Genomic DNA, 22,432 nt, shown 5'->3' with positions numbered 1-22,432 from the left:
CTCCCCTCCCCTCCTAGAGGACACAGGCTCAACAGCAGAGACTCCCTCCCTCCCCTCCCCTCCTAGAGGACACAGGCTCAACAGCAGAGATTCCCTCCCTCCCCTCCTAGAGGACACAGGCTCAACAGCAGAGATTCCCTCCCTCCCCTCCTAGAGGACACAGGCTCAACAGTACGGTCCCCCCTCCCTCCCCTCCTAGAGGACACAGGCTCAACAGCAGACTTCCTCCCTCCCTCCCCTCCTAGAGGAGCCTGGGTCCACACCAGAGTCGTCCCTGGTTCGCGGAGAGACCAGACCTGGAATAACACTCTTCCCACCACCACCACCACCACTTGCCCATTCCATCTCCAACCAGAGGATTTCGGTGGAAAGGGGATCTTGTTTGTTCAGTGGGCCTGATGGAGTTATAAACTCGCTGTTTTGAAAAGTTAATTAAACTGTGGAGAGACGTGCAAGACTTGGATGGAAATTAGAAACTTCTCAGACATTCCAACACACCGATGGAATCTTGGAGAGAACACACACACACACACACACACACACACACACACACACACACACACACACACACACACACACACACACACACACACACACACACACACACACACACACACACACACACACACACACACACACACACACACACACCCCACCCACCCACCCACCCCTACACCTGGTTCTACAGGAGGCAAGGCAACCAGCTCTGGCTTAAGCTCTCTCTCACTCCCTCGCTCTCATTTCATCACCTATTGTCAACCCCCTCCACCCAGCCGCTCTCACCTTTCCTAACAGCTACTAAGCAGCTGCCTATATGAAAAGCTGCGGGCCACTATGACCTGCCAAATGCAGTTCAATTATTGAAGAGGCACTTTGTGTGTGTGTGAAATTGTGTGTGTGTTCTTGTGCGTACACGTTCCCCTTTGCGGTGGGGCATTGCAATTATGCACCTGTGTGTGTGTGTGTGTGTGTGTTTGAACCCTGCACGCAAGCATTGTATGTGTTTGTGTGCATCGACCCGTGTAATTTAAGTGGGTGGGGTGAAGGCGCCCACTCATCCACCATGCCGCCCTCTTCATAAGCCAGAGTTTATGCGTTTGTGTGTCAGTGACACCCGCTCTGGAGTACAGGAAGGAGCTGTTTAGACCCCCCCCCCCTCTCCCCCAGGCCTGCGTTTCACCTGAGAGGCCAGGTAAGCTATATTTCAGCGTTTGACCCCCAACCCCCCGGAGCCTGAGGGCTATACAGCTACCTCCAGGTGGACTTAGAGAAAGATTTGACCTACAGATAATGCCATCAGGGGGTTGTAGGAGGAGTCGTTTTCATCCGGTAGTTGAAACGCGGGCATTATGGAAACAAGCACCTCTTTGTCTGTTTGAACGCTGCTCTGCAACTGGTTTGCATAGTTTCAGAATTTTGAATGTTCGGTTTTTCCTCATGAGACATGATTGGGCAACTGGTCACATTTTTGCAAATGAGTGCTGTCCGGTATTTACCTAACATAACATATACGTTTTTGGAACTTGAGCTTATGAAAGTTGAAACTTGCATATGAAAGTCTAAATGCCGACTGTCGCAACCAAAAAATAATATTATTATTCATTGGATTCTACTAGGATCTAGTAAAATATATTTTTATGATATTCTGTAAATATTCATCATGATGCGTGGTTTTATTTTATAGGTGCTAAGATTACCCGAGTATTTCAAAATATAAAAGAAAAATGAATAGCCATGCCTCCCCTCAAGTCAAAAGGCCAAACTGTGGACAAAAAACCGAAGGCCGAGGAGGTAAAACCAGAAACCAAACGGCAGAAAAACGAGAAGAACTCTGAATCCAAGAACACCCAGCCGTCGCCTAAAGTGCAAAATGGTAAACATAAAGTTGAGTCAACAACTCCGGAGAAACGAAAGACATGTGAATCCAACGCAAAGGGTAGGACTAATAAAGACGCTCAAAAGAGGGGCACAGCACAGGACGCAAAACGACCAGCAGACGCTGGGAAAAGGTCTGTGAACGGTAGAGCTGTGAAACGGCGAGTTAAAAAGAAAGGTGAGAGTCAGGTCATAATTAAAGGGAGGGCAAATAGAGCCGGTAAACTCCCAGCATCTCCGAAGGCGGTCAAGAGAAAGGTTGGGCCACCTTCCAAGAATGTCCCCAGACAACAGTCGTCCGATTCCGAAGACGATGAAGCTGAGAGTGTCAGAAGTACAGAGTCAGAGAGGGAAGAGGAGGATAGCAAAGATGATGAGGAGGAGGAGGAGGGGGAGGAGGGGGAGGAGGGGGGGGCAGGCAGTAACGAAGAGCCGGCGGAGACGCAGGGGAGCAGCGAAAGCAGCGACGGGGAGGCGGAGGTGTCCGATTCACTGAAGGACCTGAAGAGAGACACGGAGGGGCCGACAGCGGGAGAGGAGTCCGATAAAGAGCCCTCGGAGAGAGCAGAGACGAGGAGCGCGACGGAGGAGGAACCAGACGAAGAGGACCATGCAGAGGAGGTCCCAGAGTCCGAGGCGGCCCACAGCGACAGCAGCGATGGAGGAGAGGAGGTAAGGAAGGAGCGCACGCCTGAAAGACAAACCACTGGTAGAGGCGTACGCGGTGGACGCAGACAGTCACCGCGGGCCACCGAACCTCCGCAGCGACAGAGAGGCAGGATGTTTAAGAAAACAAAAGCAGATAAGCAGGCGGAGAAGGCTGAGAGGGCCAGGGCCAAGGCGGAGACGCAGAGGGCTGAAAAGGAAGCCAAACAAAAGGCAAAGGAGGAGAAGAAGAATAAAAAGAAGAAGAAGAAGCAGGGGGCCAGCGCGGAGCCGGAGAAGGTCGAGCCGCCGGAAGGTCCGAACAAAACTGAAAAAGCAAGGAGCAAAGCACAGCTCCTTCTCCTGGCCAACAAAACCAAGAACATCAAACAGGTGACCGTTGCCTCAGACACTGATCCCGATGAGGAAGAAGATGATGAGGAGGAGGAGGAGGAGGCCACTCCGACCTTATTGCCGGCCACCAAAAGCCGAAGCCAGCTGATAATTCTCAAAGCCAAAAGCACAAAACTCAAGACCAGCCTCCTGTCCAAAGCAGCAAAAGAGGGCCAAAAGGAGGCGGGCGACCCCTTGGTGAATCCCAGCGAGGAAGCGTCAGAAGGTGAGTCCAACAAGGCCAATGAACGCTTGCTGGCCCGAAAGAGAGGCGTGGCCACTCTCCGTCGAGTGTCCGGCTGGATCAATAAGAAAATCCCCAAAAGCTTCACACTGAAGACAAAAATGGTTCCTTGGTGCAAAGTCATCAGCATCTCCAACTGGATCTCCCTTCGTGCCCTCAAACCGAAGGATGGGACCAGAAAGTCAAAGGGCAACTTCCTCAAACACAGGATGGCTATGAGAATGGCAAGTAAAACCAACCTGTCCAGTGTGAGGAGCAGGAGCGATGGGAAGGACCGGCGGTGCACAGAGAAGGCCGTTCCTCAGGGACAGGTCGGGGAAGGAGGGGACGAGACGGTCCCTGTAGGGGACAAGGAGCTAGAGGCCAAGTACGCCGTGGTTCTCCCCAGGATTAACAAACCTGGACTGGCCAAAGCGCTAACGGTGGCCTCCGCCCCTACAAACAGCACCCTGACTCCAGGTTCTGCCACGCCTTCAACCCCCAAACCTCCTAAGCCAGGAGCCCGCCTCGTGCTGCCTGTAAAACCAGACCTCAGCCTCTTGAAGTGCATCAAGAAGCCCGTGTTAGGAGGCTCGACGGCCGGTGGCGAGTCCGTGGAAGGGGGCACCGTCTCGGGTGTCAGAGCGACCGCGGCTCCCTCAGTGCCCGAGGGATCGTCTGACATCCACGCGAGAAGCCGTCAGGCCCCCTTGGAAAATCAAGACGGCGTCAGCGTGCTCCAGGCGGCTCGAGGGAAACTGGGAACCCGCAATCTCAACCTGACCAAGACCTCCCTCTTGGGGGGGTCCTCTCCCGCCTCGGGACCGGCCCGGCCTCGGGGGCCCGACCCAGAGAGGGAGATGCCGACCAGGGGGCCCAGGGCCACAGCTGAGGCGGTGGTTCAGAACGGAGGGACGGGGAGGATGGGGGCGGGAGCCACCTATGAGGAGGAGGCAGACCGGGAAGTGGCCCAGTTGATGTGTGATGACGAGGCCACGTATGCCGCCGGCCAGCCGGAGATCCACTGGGCTGGGTGCGCGCAGATGACCGGAGACCCTCAGGTAAGACTTAAAGGGGACATATGATACCACCAGCTGTGAGTGTGATTAGCCTTAGTAGCCGTTTTGAAAATCAGCCTCTTCTGACAACACAAATGGGCGTGTCCACCTAGATGTATGACAGATAGATGAGCAACGTTTGCTGCAGTCCACTGGGTAGGCTGGTAGACTGATCTTTCCAGCCCACATCGAGCTGGACATGCCCACTTGTGATGTCAGTAGAGGCAGATTTTCAAAACGGCTTGTAACGGCTAATCACACTCACACCTGGGGGTATAATGTGTCACCTTTAATGAGTAAGAAAATCAATAATCATGTTGTCTTCGTGCACGTTCACATTTAAAACGCTGGGTACCTTTCTGCTCAAGACTGATTTCCTCTGTGTGGTGGTCCCCTGGTTGCCCTGGACCAGGACTGGCTGCGGGGGGAGAACCTTCTGCCCCAGCAGACCGTGGAGAAGCTGACCAGGCGGACGGTCTACGACGACGACGACCGCGGGCGGGGCCTAAAGGTGCCGGCACACAACGGCAGAGGCCCCTGGGAGTCGGAGGACCCCGCCCAGGACATGCTGGAGAGCCGACTCAACAGCACCCAGGTACGGAGTCGGAGAGAGGGCCGGTCAGATGAAATCTCATTGGGCGTCGAGCTTAGCTTTGGGGGAACAGTGATACCCCATTGATAAATAACACCACCACTGATGCTATCACGCTGAGTCGCAAGCACACCACGGCCATATATCTGTTAGCAGAACCACTAATGTATCTCCCGGTCACCCAAGCAGAGCCTAGCTTGTCTTCTAATCAGACTGATGAATCTTTGGCTGGGTGAAGACCGTCCCTGCTTCAGCACATCTGTTCTGCTTCGACGCTGATGTCCGTGGCTCAAAGGACTGCTCCTGGTTTATTTATTTGCTTCTTTACAACACTACAATGGGCCACAACGTGCTATATCTCTGCGCTATGAGGTTGTGCTAGATCGGCTATCAGACTGCTTTATCTCTGTGGGGAGATGGGTTACTGCAGCCGGAAGAGGACCACACGCCCAGGAGGATATTAGTAGAATAATACCAGTCATCCAGTCATACAAGAAAATTAATAATAAAAGATAATTTATAAAAGTGTTCAGAGAATCAATGGTTCAGGGAATCAATCTTACCTGTCGATCACAGGTTTGTTCGCCACTTCTCAATGGCGGTGACAGATATAAAGGAGGGAAAAGAGAGGAAGGGGGATTGTCTAAAGATCTTGCTCTCTTGTGCTCTTTTACGCCCTCTCTCTTTACAAATTACACCAGCTTTAATCTGACACGTCTTGTAAATATAAGCTAGTTAGACAAAAAGGCAAGTGGGTGGGCAGAGTCTCAGGTAAGCCAACAAAGGTCAAGGGGGTCAAATCCTGTCCTTGGTAGAATAAATGCTTCTTTTGTTTCTGTCAGGTGGTGATGGCAGGCAGTGAACAAGCGGTAGAGGTGGATGAGGTTGAGGATCTCGCCCAGCTTGAGTGAGTTGAACGTACACACACAATCACAGATGTTCGCACACTTACTCACACACATGCACATACAGACGGTCAAACATACGCACATACGCACACACACACACACACACACAAGCAAAACCACACTCACACCCACAAACATACACACACACACACACACACACACACACACACACACACACACACACACACACACACACACACACACACACGCACACGCACATGCACTCACACAAAAGCACATGGAGGTTTTGAGGGATATAACGGTAATTTGCCGTGTTGTTTTTCGTTTCCATAGCGAAGTGTGTGAGAGCTCTGTGCTTCTGAACCTGAAGAAGAGGTTTCATCGAGACTGCATCTACGTACGTGTCTTCACTCTCCCCCCATCTAGTTATCACACGGTTCTGCTTCACTGTCTCAATACATAAAACACATCTCAGTCCTTCCTTCTTTTAACATATTTTAGATTGTATTACTATGGTTATTCCTTTGGAACACCCTGTGATGCACTCCATAAGACATCTGCTCTTTAAGTTAAGTTTGACTGGACTGGTCCTTGTGTCTCCCAGACGTACATCGGCGACATGCTGATCTCAGTGAACCCCTTCAGGCCTCTCCATATCTACACCGAGGACAGCCGTCTGCAGTACCAGGCCAAGGCGAAGCACCGCAACCCCCCGTAGGTGTCCCCCTAACCCCCCAACACAGGCGGCCGTTCAGAGTCCACGTTAAAAGACGGATCGGAGATAGAGACACACTCCGAAAGGGACGAGAAATCCCCCACATTCTAGCCTTTTGATTTTTGTATCTTTACAATGGAGACGTTTAGTTATATTCTGTTAAGCTGCGGAAAAATTAGTACACTGGCTCAGAGAACCTCCAGGATTTTGCTAATTTCTGTATTTATTTCTGATCATGTAGAAAGTTTTTTGTTATGTTGAAGGACTTCGTATTGTAAAACTTTGATTGCAGTGTCATTACTATTTATCTTAATGAGGTCAATAAAACCCCTAAACGTTGTAGTGTAAAACAAATGACTCCCTTAGAAACCAGCTAGTGGGCAAAAATATATTTATAGCTTGTATTGCTTAGTGATGCAATGTTAATTAATTGTCATTGTGTTTTTCCCATCATGTGTGCTTGGGGCTGTAGTCATGTGTACGCCATAGCGGAGGCTGCCTTCACACACTCACAGAACACTGCCCAGGAGCAGTGCATCGTCATCAGGTATAGGACTCTAGAACTCAAACCCTGGCCTGAATGTACAGACTATGAGGCATGCAGATCAAACATGCTGCCTGTTGTGGTTACATTTCTGTGAAGCATCTTTAGGCCTCTTAGACATGTTTTTTCCACTAGTCTGAGAATTATCTTAGGATTTAGCTTAATCAATAATTAAGCTAAGTCTCTCTCTCACTCCCACTCTCTCTTTCTCTCTCTCTCTCGCTCCCCCCCCCCCCCCCCCCCCCCCCCCCCCCCCCCCCCGGCACACACACACACACACACACACACAGTGGCCAGAGTGGATCGGGGAAGACAGAAGCCACCAAGCTGATAATCCACTACCTGTGCTCCATGTACCAAGGCATGCATGACAACCTCCGCCAGGTATAATATCATAACACGTACTCTTAGGACACAATTAGATGTTCTCCCTGAGAGACATGTGCCCCTATAGAGCTTGTTAATCAGGTGTCCTTATGGGATTACTTGTTGGATTTTGTTGTTGATGACAGATTTTTAGTCATGTAAAATCCAGAATAAATGTATATACACCATGACCTAGGCTTATCAAAACCTATGGTAGTTTCAAACGCGACACTGTCACCCAAAAATGGTTGACAGTGTTGAGTTTAGCACGAATTAGCATGCTATTGCACAGCTTATACTACAACGTTTAACATATCTTGTTTACACCTTGTTTTCACTTTTACTTTCACTCTATCTTCCACCTGGGGCACCTGGGTTTTCCCTCTAGCCCACGGAGGTGCTTCCCATCCTGGAAAGTTTTGGAAATGCCAAGACCATCCTGAACAACAACTCCAGCCGCTTTGGCAAGTACCTTCATATCCACATCCTCCAGTGAGTCTGCTCAAATTCACACTCAACACATTCACATCCTCCAGTAACTCACACCGCCCCCACTCACTACACCTCCACATCCTCCAGTGATTCTGCCCACCTCCCCTCTCTACACCTCCACTCTCTACACCTCCACATCCTCCAGTGATTCTGCCCACCTCCACTCTCTACACCTCCACTCTCTACACCTCCACTCTCTACACCTCCACTCTCTACACATCCACTCTCTACACCTCCACATCCTCCAGTGATTCTGCCCACCTCCCCTCTCTAAACCTCCCCTCTCTACACCTCCACTCTCTACACCTCTACATCCCCAGTGAATCTGCTAACATCCACTCTCTACACCTCCACATCCTCTAGTGAATCTGCTCACATCCACCCTCTACACCTCCACTCTCTACACCTCCACATCCTCTAGTGAATCTGCTCACATCCACCCTCTACACCTCCACTCTCTACACCTCCACATCCTCTAGTGAATCTGCTTACTTGAATCACCCAAAATCCAATCACCTAACATCCACTCACCCTCCCTGGAAGGAGGTATCCCCACTTTGGGTTCCTTCTCAAGGTTTCTTCCTTGATAATGAAGTGAGTTTATCCCTTTAGGGGACCAGGGTTATGGGGGTGTAATAAACGATGGCCTGTAAAGCCATGTGGAAATGAGGGTGGAAATGTGATTAAGAGCTAGACTAATAAAAATGGACTTTACTTGACTCACTGCACATTTTCCAATGATTTGATTTCCAGCAACCATTCCAATAATTAGATTTCCTACCCCAGTGGTTTCCAACCAGTGTGCCGTGACATGTTGTGGGATTGAATACATAAGTGACTGTGACTATTTAAGATTCATTGCTCCACGAAATGCTAAACGTTTTTCTACTTTTCTACTTTTCTTATATAACAAATAATTCAACTGACATTTGTTGAACTGCATTCCATGCATTACTTTTTTTGTCTGCCGTGTGAAATATTTAGCATTGTAAATATAATATCCTGGTGATAAAGTGTGTGACATTTTTCATGATCACTCTCTAAAAATGTTAGTTAATGTGCCTTGGGTTTAAGATACACACTGCCCTAGGTGGTAATCGTGCTCATCTTCACCGTGCGTGGATCATAGTTATGGTACTTTTCATGGTAGTAATAGATTTAATGTGCTGTTTTTACAAACGCCTTCCTGCCTTGTGTTGGTGCCTGACAGAGGGGTTGTCGTAGGGACCTCGCTGTCCAAATACCTCCTGGAGAAGTCCAGGGTGGTCTTTCAGGTGAGAGAGTGGAGCAGAGTTGGAGAGGTATCGCACGTCGATATCGTAAAATATATCAAAATATATTTTTTATTTTGATGATCGATGAGGTGAAGCTATGTCTTTGGTGTAGCATTCCCTCCTTCACTACAAGAAAAGCACTTGAGGAGTTAATATACCTGATATATATGTATTTTTATGATACAGCAACACAAGGTTTTTTTTCTGCAAGAAAAATGTTTGGTTTCACAACAAACATAATTTGACAAAAAATAAATAAAAAAGATTCATCAACTGTGTGTCATAATGCTAAAATATACCCTTCCCAAACAATACCTTGACTGACATAACAATATAAATATCACGTTCATTTATCTCCCATCTCTTTTCTTGAGCTAATCTGTAGTCTACACAGTAGCTTTGCTGTGTGTGTTTCGGGTGGAGTGATACTACCATGGTGATGCCTCCGGTAAGAATCTTAAAAGGTGTTAATCTCCGGGTTTCGCTGATTCCTCGGTTCCGACCGTTCCGTGGTTCCGTAGGCGCGGGAGGAGAGGAACTTCCATGTGTTCTATGAGCTGCTTGCCGGCATGAATGACTGGGACAAACAGGAGGTATACCTGCAGGGAGCAGAAACATACTACTACCTCAACCAGGTGTGAACACACACAGATGCATTCCCCCCCCCCCCCCCTCTCTCCTATCGTGTCTGATCTCACATCGTTGGGCGTGGGATTTGGTCTAATTATCTTGTTGTTCTGTCCTCTCTCCATCCGGTTCTCTTCTCATCATCCCTTTCTATTAATACATTTCATCTATCTTCTCTCCATCCCTCGTCTCCATCCCTCCTCTCTCCTCTCCATCCCTCCTCTCTCCTCTCCATTACCCTCCTCTCTTCTCTCCATCCCTCCCCCCCCCCCTCCCCCAGGGGGGTGCGTGTGACCTGAGGGGGAAGCAGGACAAGCAGGACTTCCAGCTGCTGGTCCGCTGCTTCCAGACCATCGGTCTCCACGGCGACCAGATCTCCACCATCTGGGCCATCCTCTCCTCCATCCTGCAGCTTGGCAACATCTGCTTCAGCTCCTATGAGGTGTGTGTGTACACACGTTGATGTGTGAGGTGGAAGGCCAGTGGGCGACCATTGAAGAACATGTATCCACCTCAGGCCCAACCATCCGCCTAAACTGTCTGACATCATCAAGATGTCTCCATGCTGATGTTATCATCAGCATGGAGCCCCCTCCGCTCCAGACCCTGTTCCCGCCTCATGGGCCCAGTCAAAAAAGATAATCTTTTTGACCAATCAGACTGCTCTGACCAATAACAATAATAATAATAATAATAATCTCATTGGTAGAAAAAAGCAAAATAAAAATACTTTTTGCGACCAATCTGATCAATCGGATCGCTTGAAAATGATAATCTTTTCAACCAATCAGACACCCCGTGTTTTTTTTGTGACCTCTGTCTCTGTGGCTGCAGAGCGACTCCTTCGAGGTGGCCCGTATCTTCAGCGAGGCCGAGGCGCGGCGGGTGGGCTCCCTGCTGCAGATCTCCTCCGAGGCCCTGCAGACCGTCATCACACACCGGGTGACCGTCGGTATCACGCCCACACACAGCTCGTTAAAGGGCCCCCTATGGTTCCACGTTCACGCAACGCAATCACCACGCCGACGCTTCGACGCAGTCCTGAGCCTTTATGGGTCTGCGTCGGGTTTTAGTAAGCGGACCAATCACAGCCCCTGCTGCTGCCCTGCCGCCTCAACGGAAGGTTTACATTTTTGGCAGGCGCACGTCTAGCCCTTGCGGTGGACGCAAGTATGGGGTCCGTTACCCCCTTGCAATGCGTGAACGTGGGACCATAATCAGCCCTTTAGAGGCCCCTGTTGCCCCACTAGTGTGAGTTGTTACAAGGCATACTTAAAATCATGCCCTACCCTGTGACGTAGTGACATCACAAGTGGGAGTGTCCAACGAGATGTATGACGGATGGATGGGCCAACCGGTCGCTACGATCGACTGGGTAGATCCCGAGGTGGCCACTCCCACTTGTGATGTCACTATTTCAGAGGGCAGGGCCAATTCAAAAAGGTCTTGTAAAGGCTAACCACATGCACACCTTATGGTAAAATAGGGGCCCTTTAAAGGAGAACCAGACCCCTGACATCAGCTTCATCAATTATATTCTGTTCTAAATATAAAACAGGACTGCCTTGTAAACTCATGATTGCATTCCAAGGAGGTGCGACCTGTGGTTGAATCCTTGTCCAACCCCATCTCTCCCTCTCTCTCCGTGCGCTTCTCTCCCAGGAGACTACCTATGACCGGATATACTGCCCTCTGTCGGTGGAAAGTGCCATAGAATCCAGGTGCTGCTTCCAACACGCCAGCCCCACACTTTAGTCAGAACACGGTTGCATGCGCACACAAATCGGCAGGAAGTTGATTTGTATAAATACCTGCACTTTACACTGGCTTTGCATGATCTGGTTGGATGCTAACCACATTTATCTCAGAGTGGCAGTAGCTCAGGAGTTAGAGCGGGTTGGCTGTAAACCGCATGGTTTGCTCGTTCAAGCCCTAGCTGAGTGTCGAGGTGTCCCTGAGCAAGGCACCTGACCCTAACTGCTCCCGACGAGCTGGCTGTCGCCTTGCGTGGTTGCTGTCGGTGTGTGAATGTGTGCATGAATGGGGGAATATATTGTAAAGCACTTTGGATAAAAGCACTATAGAATGCATTCCATTTACCATTTGGACTCGTATTGTTCTCTGACGATATTGTTATGTAATTCAATGAAATCCGCTGCTGTACGCACCAGTTGAGTCTTTGGTTTTTGGATTGTCGTTGATCGGCCCATCTGGAAAACTCCGTCGGTCGACCACCGCATGTCACAGCTTGAGTGTTGCTGTGAGTGTGTGTTTATGTGCAGGCCTGTGTGTGTGTGCTTGTCCATTCCTTTGTGTTTTTTTGTATGCATGTTTTTTTGTGTGTGTGTGTGCGTATTTTCGTGCCTGTTTGTGTCTGTGTCCATGCCTGTGTGTTTGTGTGTGCGCCTGTGTGTGTGTTTGTTTGTGTGTGTGTGTGTGTGTGTGTATGTGTGTGTGTGTTTGTGTGTGTGTGTGTGTGTGTGTGTGTGTGTGTGTGTGTGTGTGTGTGTGTGTGTGTGTGTGTGTGTGTGTGTGTGTGTTCGTGCCTGCGTGTGTGTGTGTGTGTCTGGGAGTGTTTGTATGTGTATGTGTCCCATTGAACCATGATCTGTGTATGGTAATTGTTTCCCTCTTCGACACTTCTATCTAGGTCTGATGCGTGTCAGGCGTTTACACAACAGCAGTCCACATAAACACATGTTAACCTCAAGGTAAACACAGGTTTTTCTCCACTTTGATGTGTTTTTTTTCCAGAGATGCCATTGCCAAGGCGCTGTATTCCGTGCTCTTCGATTGGTTGATGGAGGAGATCAACGATTGGCTGAGCCCCAGTGAGATGGACAGCAGTGTGGGCGTGGTGGACATCTACGGGTTTGAGGTGAGGTAACCGTGGTAACTGCAGTCCCGCGTCATGACGACCGGGATGCATGGCTGTGGTCTGATGAAGGTGTGTGTGTGTGTGTGTGTGTGTGTGTGTGTGTGTGTGTGTGTGTGTGTGTGTGTGTGTGTGTGTGTGTGTGTGTGTGTGTGTGTGTGTGTTGCTGTAGGATCTGGGCGTGAACAGCTTCGAGCAGCTCTGCATCAACTTCGCCAACGAGCAGCTGCAGCATTTTGTGAACACCGCCGTGGTCGCTCAGGAGCAGGTACCAGGGGTCAGGGGTCAAGTAGGAACAGGTCGGTACCAGGGGTCAGGGGTCAAGTAGGAACAGGTCAGTACCAGGGGTCAGGGGTCAAGTAGGAACAGGTTGGTACCAGAGGTCAAGGGTCAATCAGGAGCAGGTCGGTACCAGGGGTCAGGGGTCAAGTAGGAACAGGTCGGTACCAGGGGTCAGGGGTCAAGTAGGAACAGGTCAGTACCAGGGGTCAGGGGTCAAGTAGGAACAGGTTGGTACCAGAGGTCAAGGGTCAATCAGGAGCAGGTCGGTACCAGGGGTCAGGGGTCAAGGGTCAGGTTCGGGGTCGCCCAGGAGCAGGTTGGTACCAGGGGTCAGGGGTCAAGGGTCAGGTTAAGGGTCATATGAAGTCTCATCACATTCTTCCTTCATCCTAACCCTAACCCTAACCCTAAAATTCGACCACATCCCCTCAAACCTTCAGGAAGTGACCTGCACACAAAATAACACCAAGGATTATGATAAATGTTGAAATGAAAATCGAACAGACAAAACGTTACAGTGAGTTTGTGTGTGTGTGTGTGTGATTATGTGTGCAATCGGTGTGCATCATCTGTGTGTGTGTGTGTGTGTGTGTGTGTGTGTGTGTGTGTGTGTGCGTGTGCGCACGTGTGTGTGTCTCCAGGAGGAGTACAACTCGGAGCAGATCCCCTGGTACCCCATGCAGCTAAAGAACTCTCACTCCTGTCTGGAGCTCATTTCCTCGCGGCCGCACGGCATCCTACGCATCCTGGACGACCAGACCAGCCTGCCCCAGGTACAGGCACGCACACACACACACACACACACACACACACACACACACACACACACACACACACACACACACACACACACACACACACAGCCAACACACACACACACACACACACACACACACACACACACACACACACACACACACACACACAGCCAGCACACACACACACACACACACACACACACACACACACACACACACACAGCCAGCACACACACACACACACACACACACACACACACACACACACACACACACATAGCCAACACACTCACACACATGCACACACACACATGTGCACACACAAACACATGCACACACACACACACATGCACACACACACACACACGGACACACACACACGCTGACACACAAAATCACGCACACACACACACACTCACACACATGGACACGGACATACACACACATGCGCATACATGCATGCACGACAGACAGAGTGCCAAGATGGGCTCAGAAGGACACTTGTTGGTCGTGCTTGTTTACGTTTCTCCATGAGACTGAGAAGTGTCTGTTCTCCTCCTCGTCAGGCGACAGACCACACCTTCCTGCAGAAGTGCCACTATTACCATGGCAACAGCCCGTACTACGCCAAGCCCAAGATCCCTCTGCCGGTCTTCACCGTTTACCACTATGCCGGCGCGGTCACCTACCAGGTCGGACTACTCACACACTCACACACTCACACACTCACGCACTCACACAATCACACACTCTGTCCATTCTGACCGCAGGCTGCACACAACACACTCACTGCTGCTGAGTCAGCCGGAAGCACTGTGCTTAAAGGGTGTATGATTGGTTACACTACATTACAGTGAACTGGTAGAGTTACATTAGATTAATAATTACATTAGAATGTAAGGTTTAATAAGAAATGTAACAACGCGTTACTGCGTTAACTATTAACATACGTATTAACGCTATCGAACAGTATTTAACTACACATTGGGGTAAGGGTTAGGAATAGACAAAGACCATAATGCTTTTAACATGTGTAATAACAACGTGACAAGGACATTCATGTGATGTGTGACCGTATGATGTTTTAAACAATGTCTGCTTCCCTGTAGGTCCATAACTTCCTGAACAAGAACCACGACCAGTTCCGGACAGAGGTGGTAGAGCTGTTCGCCCGGAGCCGGCTCAAAGTAACCTTGCACACGCACACACACACACACACACACACACACACACACACACACACACACACACGCACACACACACACACACACACACACACACACACACACACACACACACACACACACACACACACACAAACATACACTTTAACATGTTAATAATTTCTGTAAAAAAATCCACACCCCCAAATTCCGCACATCACCTGGGGCCATTTCTTACAAATTAACTAAATTCGAATCTTGTTAATAATTAAGTGTTTGAACACTCAAAACAGACATGAGAAGCAGCAGTATCCTTGTTTAGATATTTATTTTATTATCACATATCACTGGCGGCTCAGTAATCCTACATAGTAGGAAACAGCACCAGTGGACCAAGTTCAAGGCTGAGCCTGAGGTGAGTCTTAAACTGGGGGCTTGGCCGGTGGTCCCAATGAATAATACAGCGTGCCGGTGTCCCGTGTCCAGACGGTCTCCGCGCTGTTCCGGAAGCTTCAGGACGGCTACGCGCAGCAGAGGGAGCTGGGCTGGAGGGGGAGGGGCCTCCGACAGCAGCCCGCCACCGTTGCCTCGCACTTCCTGCAGTCCCTGAGCGAGCTCACGACCCGTCTGGAGAGGTAAGGCCGGAGCCACAGTGTGCGCTAGGAGTAGGGTTGTTCCCCGGACACGAGCCTTCTAATCAAAGACTATGAAGCTCAGTAGGGAACTTTATAATACCAGCCAGAGTAAGATAGATTTTTAAATGATCCAACCGAAAGTATCCCATCCCTTCAGACGTCCCTCAGAAACCCCCCCCCCGCACATGTGATTGGCCGGCTGGCTTTAGCAATAGGTCTGTCTAGGCTTGTGGCGGACGTGGGCGGGCCGAGTGGGCACAGGTAGCTGGTTGGGTTGTCTGACTGGTAGGCCAGCCAATCAATTCATTCGGCTTGATTGAAATGATTGGGGGGTCTTATTACAGGACTGAGACAGCAACAGATACCAGTTTTTTTCTTTGTTTTGTCAAAGCCTTTGATTTATTGTTTGCTTGCGGGATGTAAATAGAATTTCAACGAGTATATCCAAAAAAAATGCGGATTACATTCAATAAGCAATCTGAAAATGAACCTACGTCTCGATGTTTGCCTTGTGAAATGTTAATTTCTATTCCCAGATGTAAAACCACTTTCATCCGTTGTTTCAAGCCAAACTATGTCAAGGTACGGTCTGCTCTGAACACTCATTTATATTTGACTCAAACCACAACGAGGCTTTTTTTGACGTGTTAAACACATTGTCCCGTCCACCGCCAGCTGCCCGGTATCTTCGACGTGGACTACATGTCGGCCCAGCTGAGGCATGCTGGGATGCTGGAGACCATCCACATCAGGAAGGAGGGCTTCCCGGTCCGCATCCCCTACGCCAGCTTCATGGAGAGGTGTCTCTCCCTCTCTCAGAGCGTTGTACAGTTGGTACACAGTATATACCTACAGCTGTGTATATATGTCTCAATATGTATACATGTAGATAGAGTCATCTCCTTATCTAAATGATAGATGTGTTATGGATGTAGGTATGGTGTGCTGTTGCCCGTGCGGACCGAGGGGGTGTCAGACCGGGACCAGACCGTCTCCGTCCTGGAGATGTTTGATGCCGAGGAAGGGCAGTATGAGCTGGGGGTCACCAAGGTGGTCCAAGCACACACACAAGCGCACAAACACACACACACACATGTGAACACATATGCGCACACACATGCAAACACACATGGAGCAGCACGTGCACGCACGCACGTGCACACACACATACACACACACATACATGTGCATACACACGCACACAAGCGCACACAAACACACACACATGTGCACACACATGCAAACAGACACATGCAGCCGCACACACACACACAAACATACACACGTGTACGTGCACACACACATACATCCGCACGTGCAAACACGCACATGCACACACATACACACACACACACAAAGACATGTGCACACAGCCGCACTTACAGCACACACACACATACACACACACACACACACACACACACACCTACCCACCCGCACACGTTGTTCCGGAGCCCCCTCTGAGACCCCCCCCGCCCACCAGGTGTTCCTGAAGGAGCGTCTGCACCAGCAGGTGGAGGAGAAGTGGAGCAGCACCCAGACCTGGGCGGCTGTCACCATCCAGAGGAACATCCGCGGCTTCATCTGCCGCAGGAACTTCCGCTTCTTCAAGCAGAAGGCCATCGTCATTCAGAGCCACATCCGCGGTCACCAGGCCAGGTGACCTACTCCGAGCAACAGCTGATATCTGCCGGGGGTACGATTTGAGAGTTAAAAATAAGAAAAGCAGGGAAGAGCAGAAGAGGGAAAGATGTTAAAATAAGCAGCCCAAGAAAACACCATCTCCCTCCCTCCCTACCTTTATTTCTGCTGTTCTGAAGTGTTGTGTTTACATATCTGTGTGTGATTGACAGGCAAGATGGATTCCCAAAACCAATCAGGGAAGAGACGCCCTATTGCCGGTCAGAAATGCTTGGAAATGTGCCAAAAATTTAAATAGTTTCATAAAGAGGTGCAGTCAACCAAAAACATTATTCGTCACTGGTAGCTGAGAGATGTCTATGCCATTCTTTTGTTCACAAATTACCCCAGCATTATAGCTTCTTTATCTCGGAAGCACCATTAAGAAAACATAGCTGGAAGTAAGCTTAACACTATCAAGAGTTAAACCTTTTTTAGAGTTATGCAAATTAACACACATTGGATATAAGATACAAATAAAGCACTTTTGTTTGCAATTACTAATTACATACTAGCCAATTAAAGGCCAAAAAGTTACCAATAAAGGGCTTATCAAGGCCCAATCAAGGCCAGAGACAGTCGTTATGAGTGACCATTGCCCCCTGCCTGCTCCAGGAAGTACTACAAGAGACTGAAGCAGTCCTTCACCCAGTTCTGGGCCACCATGCTTATCACCAGGAACACTATCAAGAGACGACACTGGAGGAAGGTAGCGTGCACACGCACTCACACACTCCCACGCACGCATGCACGCACACACGCACACACACAGATACGCACAAACGCCCGCACGCTCAAACGCCCGCACGCACAAACACATGCGCACAGGCACACACACACATTTAGAGAAATGCACACACAAACGCACACACACACATGCACGCACAAACGCACGTACACATGTACACACACATTAATATACACCCAATTACCTCACGCACAAACATACATAAACACACACACTAGATTGACACAGAGCGAGATTAAGGAGATATAGAGGACGTAATTTTTCCAGTGATGTCACAGATACTGTTTCTTGGCAACAATTAATTTCCAGACCATAACACAATAAATTCTCGCATTGATCCCGCCATTCATGATGCCTGGGTGTGTGTGTTGACCATACCCTGCCTTGAAAACACCCTCTATGCCCTCAGCACTGTTCAAACATTTTCTCATTTCTCACTCTTTCAATTTCTTGTCTTTTGATGTTGCAAAGCTGTCGGCTGGATTTCATCGAACATCCTTTTTCTTTTCACTCTTTTTTCATTTGTCAATCATCCTTTTCTTTGTGGCTCTCTATGGTTTTGTTTTCCTCTTGTTATAATTTAAAAGATAATCTCTGATGTTTTGCAGATCTTTGAGAAGCTCATTGTGACTAATAAGGTTCTGATTCTTAGGTTTCGAATAGGAAGTCATGCTTTAGGTTTTATATGCTTTAGACTTCGGCCCCGCATTGATGACTGTTATGTTTACATTTCCATACACACCTTACGTTTCAGTATGTTTCACTCATCAATTATGTGAGAACGATCCCTCCTAAAGTCCACGCCTTCTCGTTTTTATTATGGAAAGGTATTTTCTGTCCTGGGGAAAGACACTTATTAAATAATTCAGGATGTTGGTGAAGTTGCTATGTGGTAAGAGTAGGGATGAGAGTCATACTATTTACACACTCAATAAAGTAGTTCAAGTATAAATTATTTTTTAATGGAGATATGTAAATAACAACTCTAGCATTCAGTTTCTTTTCAGGATATTAACTATTAATACCGGGAATATCTGAATTGGATCCCATCCAATGATTAATGATTGCTTTAATAACACACACACCCCAGGCAAACACACGAACGCACAAACACTCACACACACACTCACACACACACACACACACACACACACACACACACACACACACACACACCTGCAGTACGCCTGTACCCAAGGCTCGTGTCTTGGACTTCAGCCTCTCGCTGACACCAGAGTCCTGCTGACAGCTCTCCTCCTCGCCCTTACTTCTCCGCCCACAATCAGTAGACTGAAGGCCAGCGCTGGCAGCAGGTAAGATTCCTCCGTGCTTTCATACTCCACCCCGCTAGTGGGGTGCTGAACGCGTTGTACGAGAGAAGTTAGGGTAGCTTAGAGGAGGGAGACATCGGAGTGAAGCCAGGCTGGGTCTGAACGCCTGTAAAGAGACACCTCAGTGTTGGCTTTCACAATAGCCATGTAGGGTAGCCAGTGTCCTGTTCTGACCAATAACCTTTGACATCTTTTCTCTTTGTGGGATTTAAACTTTTTGTACCACGCTATAGGAAAGCCGCTGAGCCCTTTTTTAATGAGTGTTTATTGTTCACGTTGTTATTTTCACGAAGTTGCGTTGTGAGTTGTGTTGTGTGATGGATTATGCCCTGGTACATCGTTGGGTGTTGACGTTGTCTTTTATGATGAGTGGACTATGGACTAGGTGGCTGTCATTCTTACGTCCGCACACAACCACACGCGCCCGCGCACACACACACACACACACACACACACACACACACACACACACACACACACACACACACACACACACACACACACACACACACACACACACACACACACACACACATTCGAAAGGCCAATCCGTCCATCAGCTTTATAACTCCTTAAAGGTTAACTCCTCTGTCACCTGCTCTATATATCGTTGTTGGGGCATAGCCTATCCTCCCCACTGTGGTTTTGTGACTAATCGCTTTGATGTTTTTGACACATATTCAGAAAGGCTGAGTGGTACATGACAGTGACTGTGGCAATTCGGGTTAGGTCATCTCTGTGTGTGAGGGGTTGTGTGTGTGGGTGTGTGGGTGTGTGTGTGTGCGTGTGTGCGCGTGTGAGTGGGTGCGGGTGTGTGCGTGCTTCAGCTCAATTGACCATAAAGTTCAGAGGTCAATCGTTGAACTGCACACAATTACGGGAAACAGTAAATATTCTTCAAAGCACAAATGTATTATCTGACCCTTGTTTCAATGTATAATAGACAACCATACTTTGATGTGAGCATTCTGCCCAAACGAACATTATTGTTTTCTGTCAGTGGTTAACATAATTGACTATCTTATGATCGATTGATTGATTGATTCTTTTAAGGACCACACAGCCAGGCTGGTGGAATTTCTTTTCAGTACAGCTCATTTGTACAGGTTCCCACATTACATTAAACATTAAACATATAACATAGATATACATACAGACAGACACATTACATACACATTACATAATGCTTGAATCCTCAGCGCTCAGAGTTTAGAATGTTAATGACAATACGAATAAAACGGTTTTTGAAGCGGGTGGTTTTGGAAGCAAATTTCCTGATATACAACTCAACACGTCCATTTACTTCCTGATATGGTTGAGGCGTCGTCTGGACCGCTGTAATCATTTGACTGGTTCTGGGCGGGCCTAGGGCCTCCATGGGTGCAGCAGGTGTATATAACCGGCCCTCCGTCTAAGAATAGCTCGCTTTCAGCATCAGACCTCTGATCACCGAGAAGTGAGTGTTTAGTGTCGGGTTGAGCCACCGGTTCATGATCAGAACCTCAGGCCTCAGGAGGATATACAACGATAAGGGATTGACCGACAATTCTGCTTACCTTTCTTCTTCCTTCGAAGGGTTTACCGAGCTACTGAGCCAGGGAAAAGCTCTGTGTCAATAATTTCCTCATGTCTGATCGCTAATGGGACGTATCAAGATGTTGGTTGGCTGACGGGACTGCCCTCCCTTCTTTCTGTGCTCAGATAAACAAGGAGAAGAGCAGACTGAAAGAAGCCAGCAGGAAGAAGTCCATACCTCCCGGGATGGTGAGTTGTTGTGGTCCTGTAACAGGAGTTTTGACGGGGAGGGGAGGGGCACCAGCTTTGGCATAGTTGGACCAAGACTACTGGGAACATGTTTTTATTTAATTTGATTATATTTGCATTATTATTGCTTTATGATAGAGTTAGATATAAAGGAAGGTATGTGAGATAGAGGGGAGGACATGCAGCAAAGGACCACAGGCAGGTTTATGTTAATCATTTCTTTAACGCACCATTAAATCACCCCAGCTAAAGAGACAGGGGCCATAGCAAAGGCCTGGCCACCAACAAGCCATCAAGCTGTAGGATCTCGTGTATCCACCTGGCTGTCATTTCTTCACTTACCGTTTTTTTAACCACATTCGACACATGTCGACACAGCCTCCTATTATCAAAGTCGTCCCCATTGTGTTGAGTTTCGTCCAGCCACTCTGTATAAAGGTTGTTGTCTGAGATGAAGGTCTTTCTGCTGTGATCGGGGTTAACGTGGTTGTTTTGATGTGGATCCTCTTGTCAGGACGTGGGAATGTTGGAGATCCCGGCGGAGCTGTCGGCGAGGCTACGCGGGGCAGCCGGTGAGCCCACACTGCCTTTGCTTGGCAACATAATACAGTTCGGTTTGAATGCTTCCTGAATGCTTCCTGAAGCCTTCCTGAAGATTTCCTTAAGGTTTCTTGAACGGTTCCTGAGCGGTTCCTGAAGGTTTCCCGAAGGATTCCTCAAGGCTTCCTGAAGGTTTCGAAAGGTTTCCTGAGGGCTTCCTGAAGGCTTCCGGAAGGCTTCCTGAAGGTTTCCTGAAGGTTTCCTGAAGGTTTCCTGAAAGCTTCCTGAAGGTTTCCTGAACGCTTCCTGAAGGTTTCCTGAGGGATTCCTAAAGGTTTCCTGAAGGTTTCATGAAGGCTTCCTGAAGGTTTCCTGAAGGTTTCCTGAAGGCTTCCTAAAGTTTTCCTTAAGGCTTCCTGAAAGCTTCCCGAACACAACAGACAATCCCGCTCAGGTATCACTCCCGTGGTTCCTGAGCGGGATTGTTGTCTCATTCCTCCACCTCCAGGTCAGCAGCACGCGTCCAACGTGACGGAGGTGGCGCCCCCACTGGTGAAGGCCGAGAACAGACTGACGCTCCCGGCTGACGTGGACAGCTACCCGTTCTCCCGCTACGCCCTCTCCGCGCTCCAGGTAAACACGGCGGAGAACTCAGTGGGTCAAAACGTCCCCAGATGGAACAAGGGCCGGGGGGCGAATCAGGGCCCCCAAAATGTTGGAGCCGGCCCTGGAGAAAATCCTTCTATGCCAGTCTGGGTGATCAAACCCTCGTGGCCGTTCTGGTTTTACTATAACCGGTTACTTAAAAGTTGAATGTATTAATATTATTATTATTATTATTATTTTATTATTTAACAATATTATTAACAATTCTCAATTAATTATTACTGTCATTATTATTATAATTATCAATTACATTTATTACATTAGCTAAAATGAACACAACGCCAAAAAAGCTCTTGATTTTCTTTGGAATCCACGTT

General features: G+C 48.7%; 1 protein-coding gene across 1 annotated transcript in view; it reads left to right on the top strand.

Annotated features, from left to right (window-relative positions):
• The first annotated feature begins 1,734 nt into the window (after nucleotides 1–1,734).
• The window catches only part of myo15b (myosin XVB), a 38,901-nt gene continuing 18,203 nt past the window's right edge, over nucleotides 1,735–22,432 (top strand). The window contains exons 1-28 of the mRNA XM_030340943.1: nucleotides 1,735–1,863; nucleotides 2,323–4,197; nucleotides 4,607–4,789; nucleotides 5,629–5,693; nucleotides 5,989–6,052; nucleotides 6,260–6,369; nucleotides 6,843–6,917; nucleotides 7,205–7,298; nucleotides 7,669–7,772; nucleotides 8,983–9,046; nucleotides 9,568–9,681; nucleotides 9,954–10,115; nucleotides 10,508–10,621; nucleotides 11,336–11,394; nucleotides 12,428–12,551; nucleotides 12,721–12,816; nucleotides 13,472–13,603; nucleotides 14,155–14,280; nucleotides 14,698–14,775; nucleotides 15,238–15,386; nucleotides 15,923–15,968; nucleotides 16,062–16,186; nucleotides 16,322–16,436; nucleotides 16,870–17,045; nucleotides 17,682–17,775; nucleotides 20,847–20,909; nucleotides 21,424–21,481; nucleotides 21,958–22,082. Of these exons, the coding sequence (XP_030196803.1) occupies nucleotides 1,735–1,863; nucleotides 2,323–4,197; nucleotides 4,607–4,789; nucleotides 5,629–5,693; nucleotides 5,989–6,052; nucleotides 6,260–6,369; nucleotides 6,843–6,917; nucleotides 7,205–7,298; nucleotides 7,669–7,772; nucleotides 8,983–9,046; nucleotides 9,568–9,681; nucleotides 9,954–10,115; nucleotides 10,508–10,621; nucleotides 11,336–11,394; nucleotides 12,428–12,551; nucleotides 12,721–12,816; nucleotides 13,472–13,603; nucleotides 14,155–14,280; nucleotides 14,698–14,775; nucleotides 15,238–15,386; nucleotides 15,923–15,968; nucleotides 16,062–16,186; nucleotides 16,322–16,436; nucleotides 16,870–17,045; nucleotides 17,682–17,775; nucleotides 20,847–20,909; nucleotides 21,424–21,481; nucleotides 21,958–22,082 (4,719 nt within the window). The remainder of the gene's footprint in view (nucleotides 1,864–2,322; nucleotides 4,198–4,606; nucleotides 4,790–5,628; nucleotides 5,694–5,988; nucleotides 6,053–6,259; nucleotides 6,370–6,842; nucleotides 6,918–7,204; nucleotides 7,299–7,668; nucleotides 7,773–8,982; nucleotides 9,047–9,567; nucleotides 9,682–9,953; nucleotides 10,116–10,507; nucleotides 10,622–11,335; nucleotides 11,395–12,427; nucleotides 12,552–12,720; nucleotides 12,817–13,471; nucleotides 13,604–14,154; nucleotides 14,281–14,697; nucleotides 14,776–15,237; nucleotides 15,387–15,922; nucleotides 15,969–16,061; nucleotides 16,187–16,321; nucleotides 16,437–16,869; nucleotides 17,046–17,681; nucleotides 17,776–20,846; nucleotides 20,910–21,423; nucleotides 21,482–21,957; nucleotides 22,083–22,432) is intronic.

This window comes from Gadus morhua, chromosome 18 (assembly GCF_902167405.1).
Source record: "Gadus morhua chromosome 18, gadMor3.0, whole genome shotgun sequence".
Classification (NCBI taxonomy): Eukaryota; Metazoa; Chordata; class Actinopteri; order Gadiformes; family Gadidae; genus Gadus; species Gadus morhua.
Note: the sequence above shows the minus strand (reverse complement) of the source record. Positions and strands in the feature narration are given on the sequence as shown.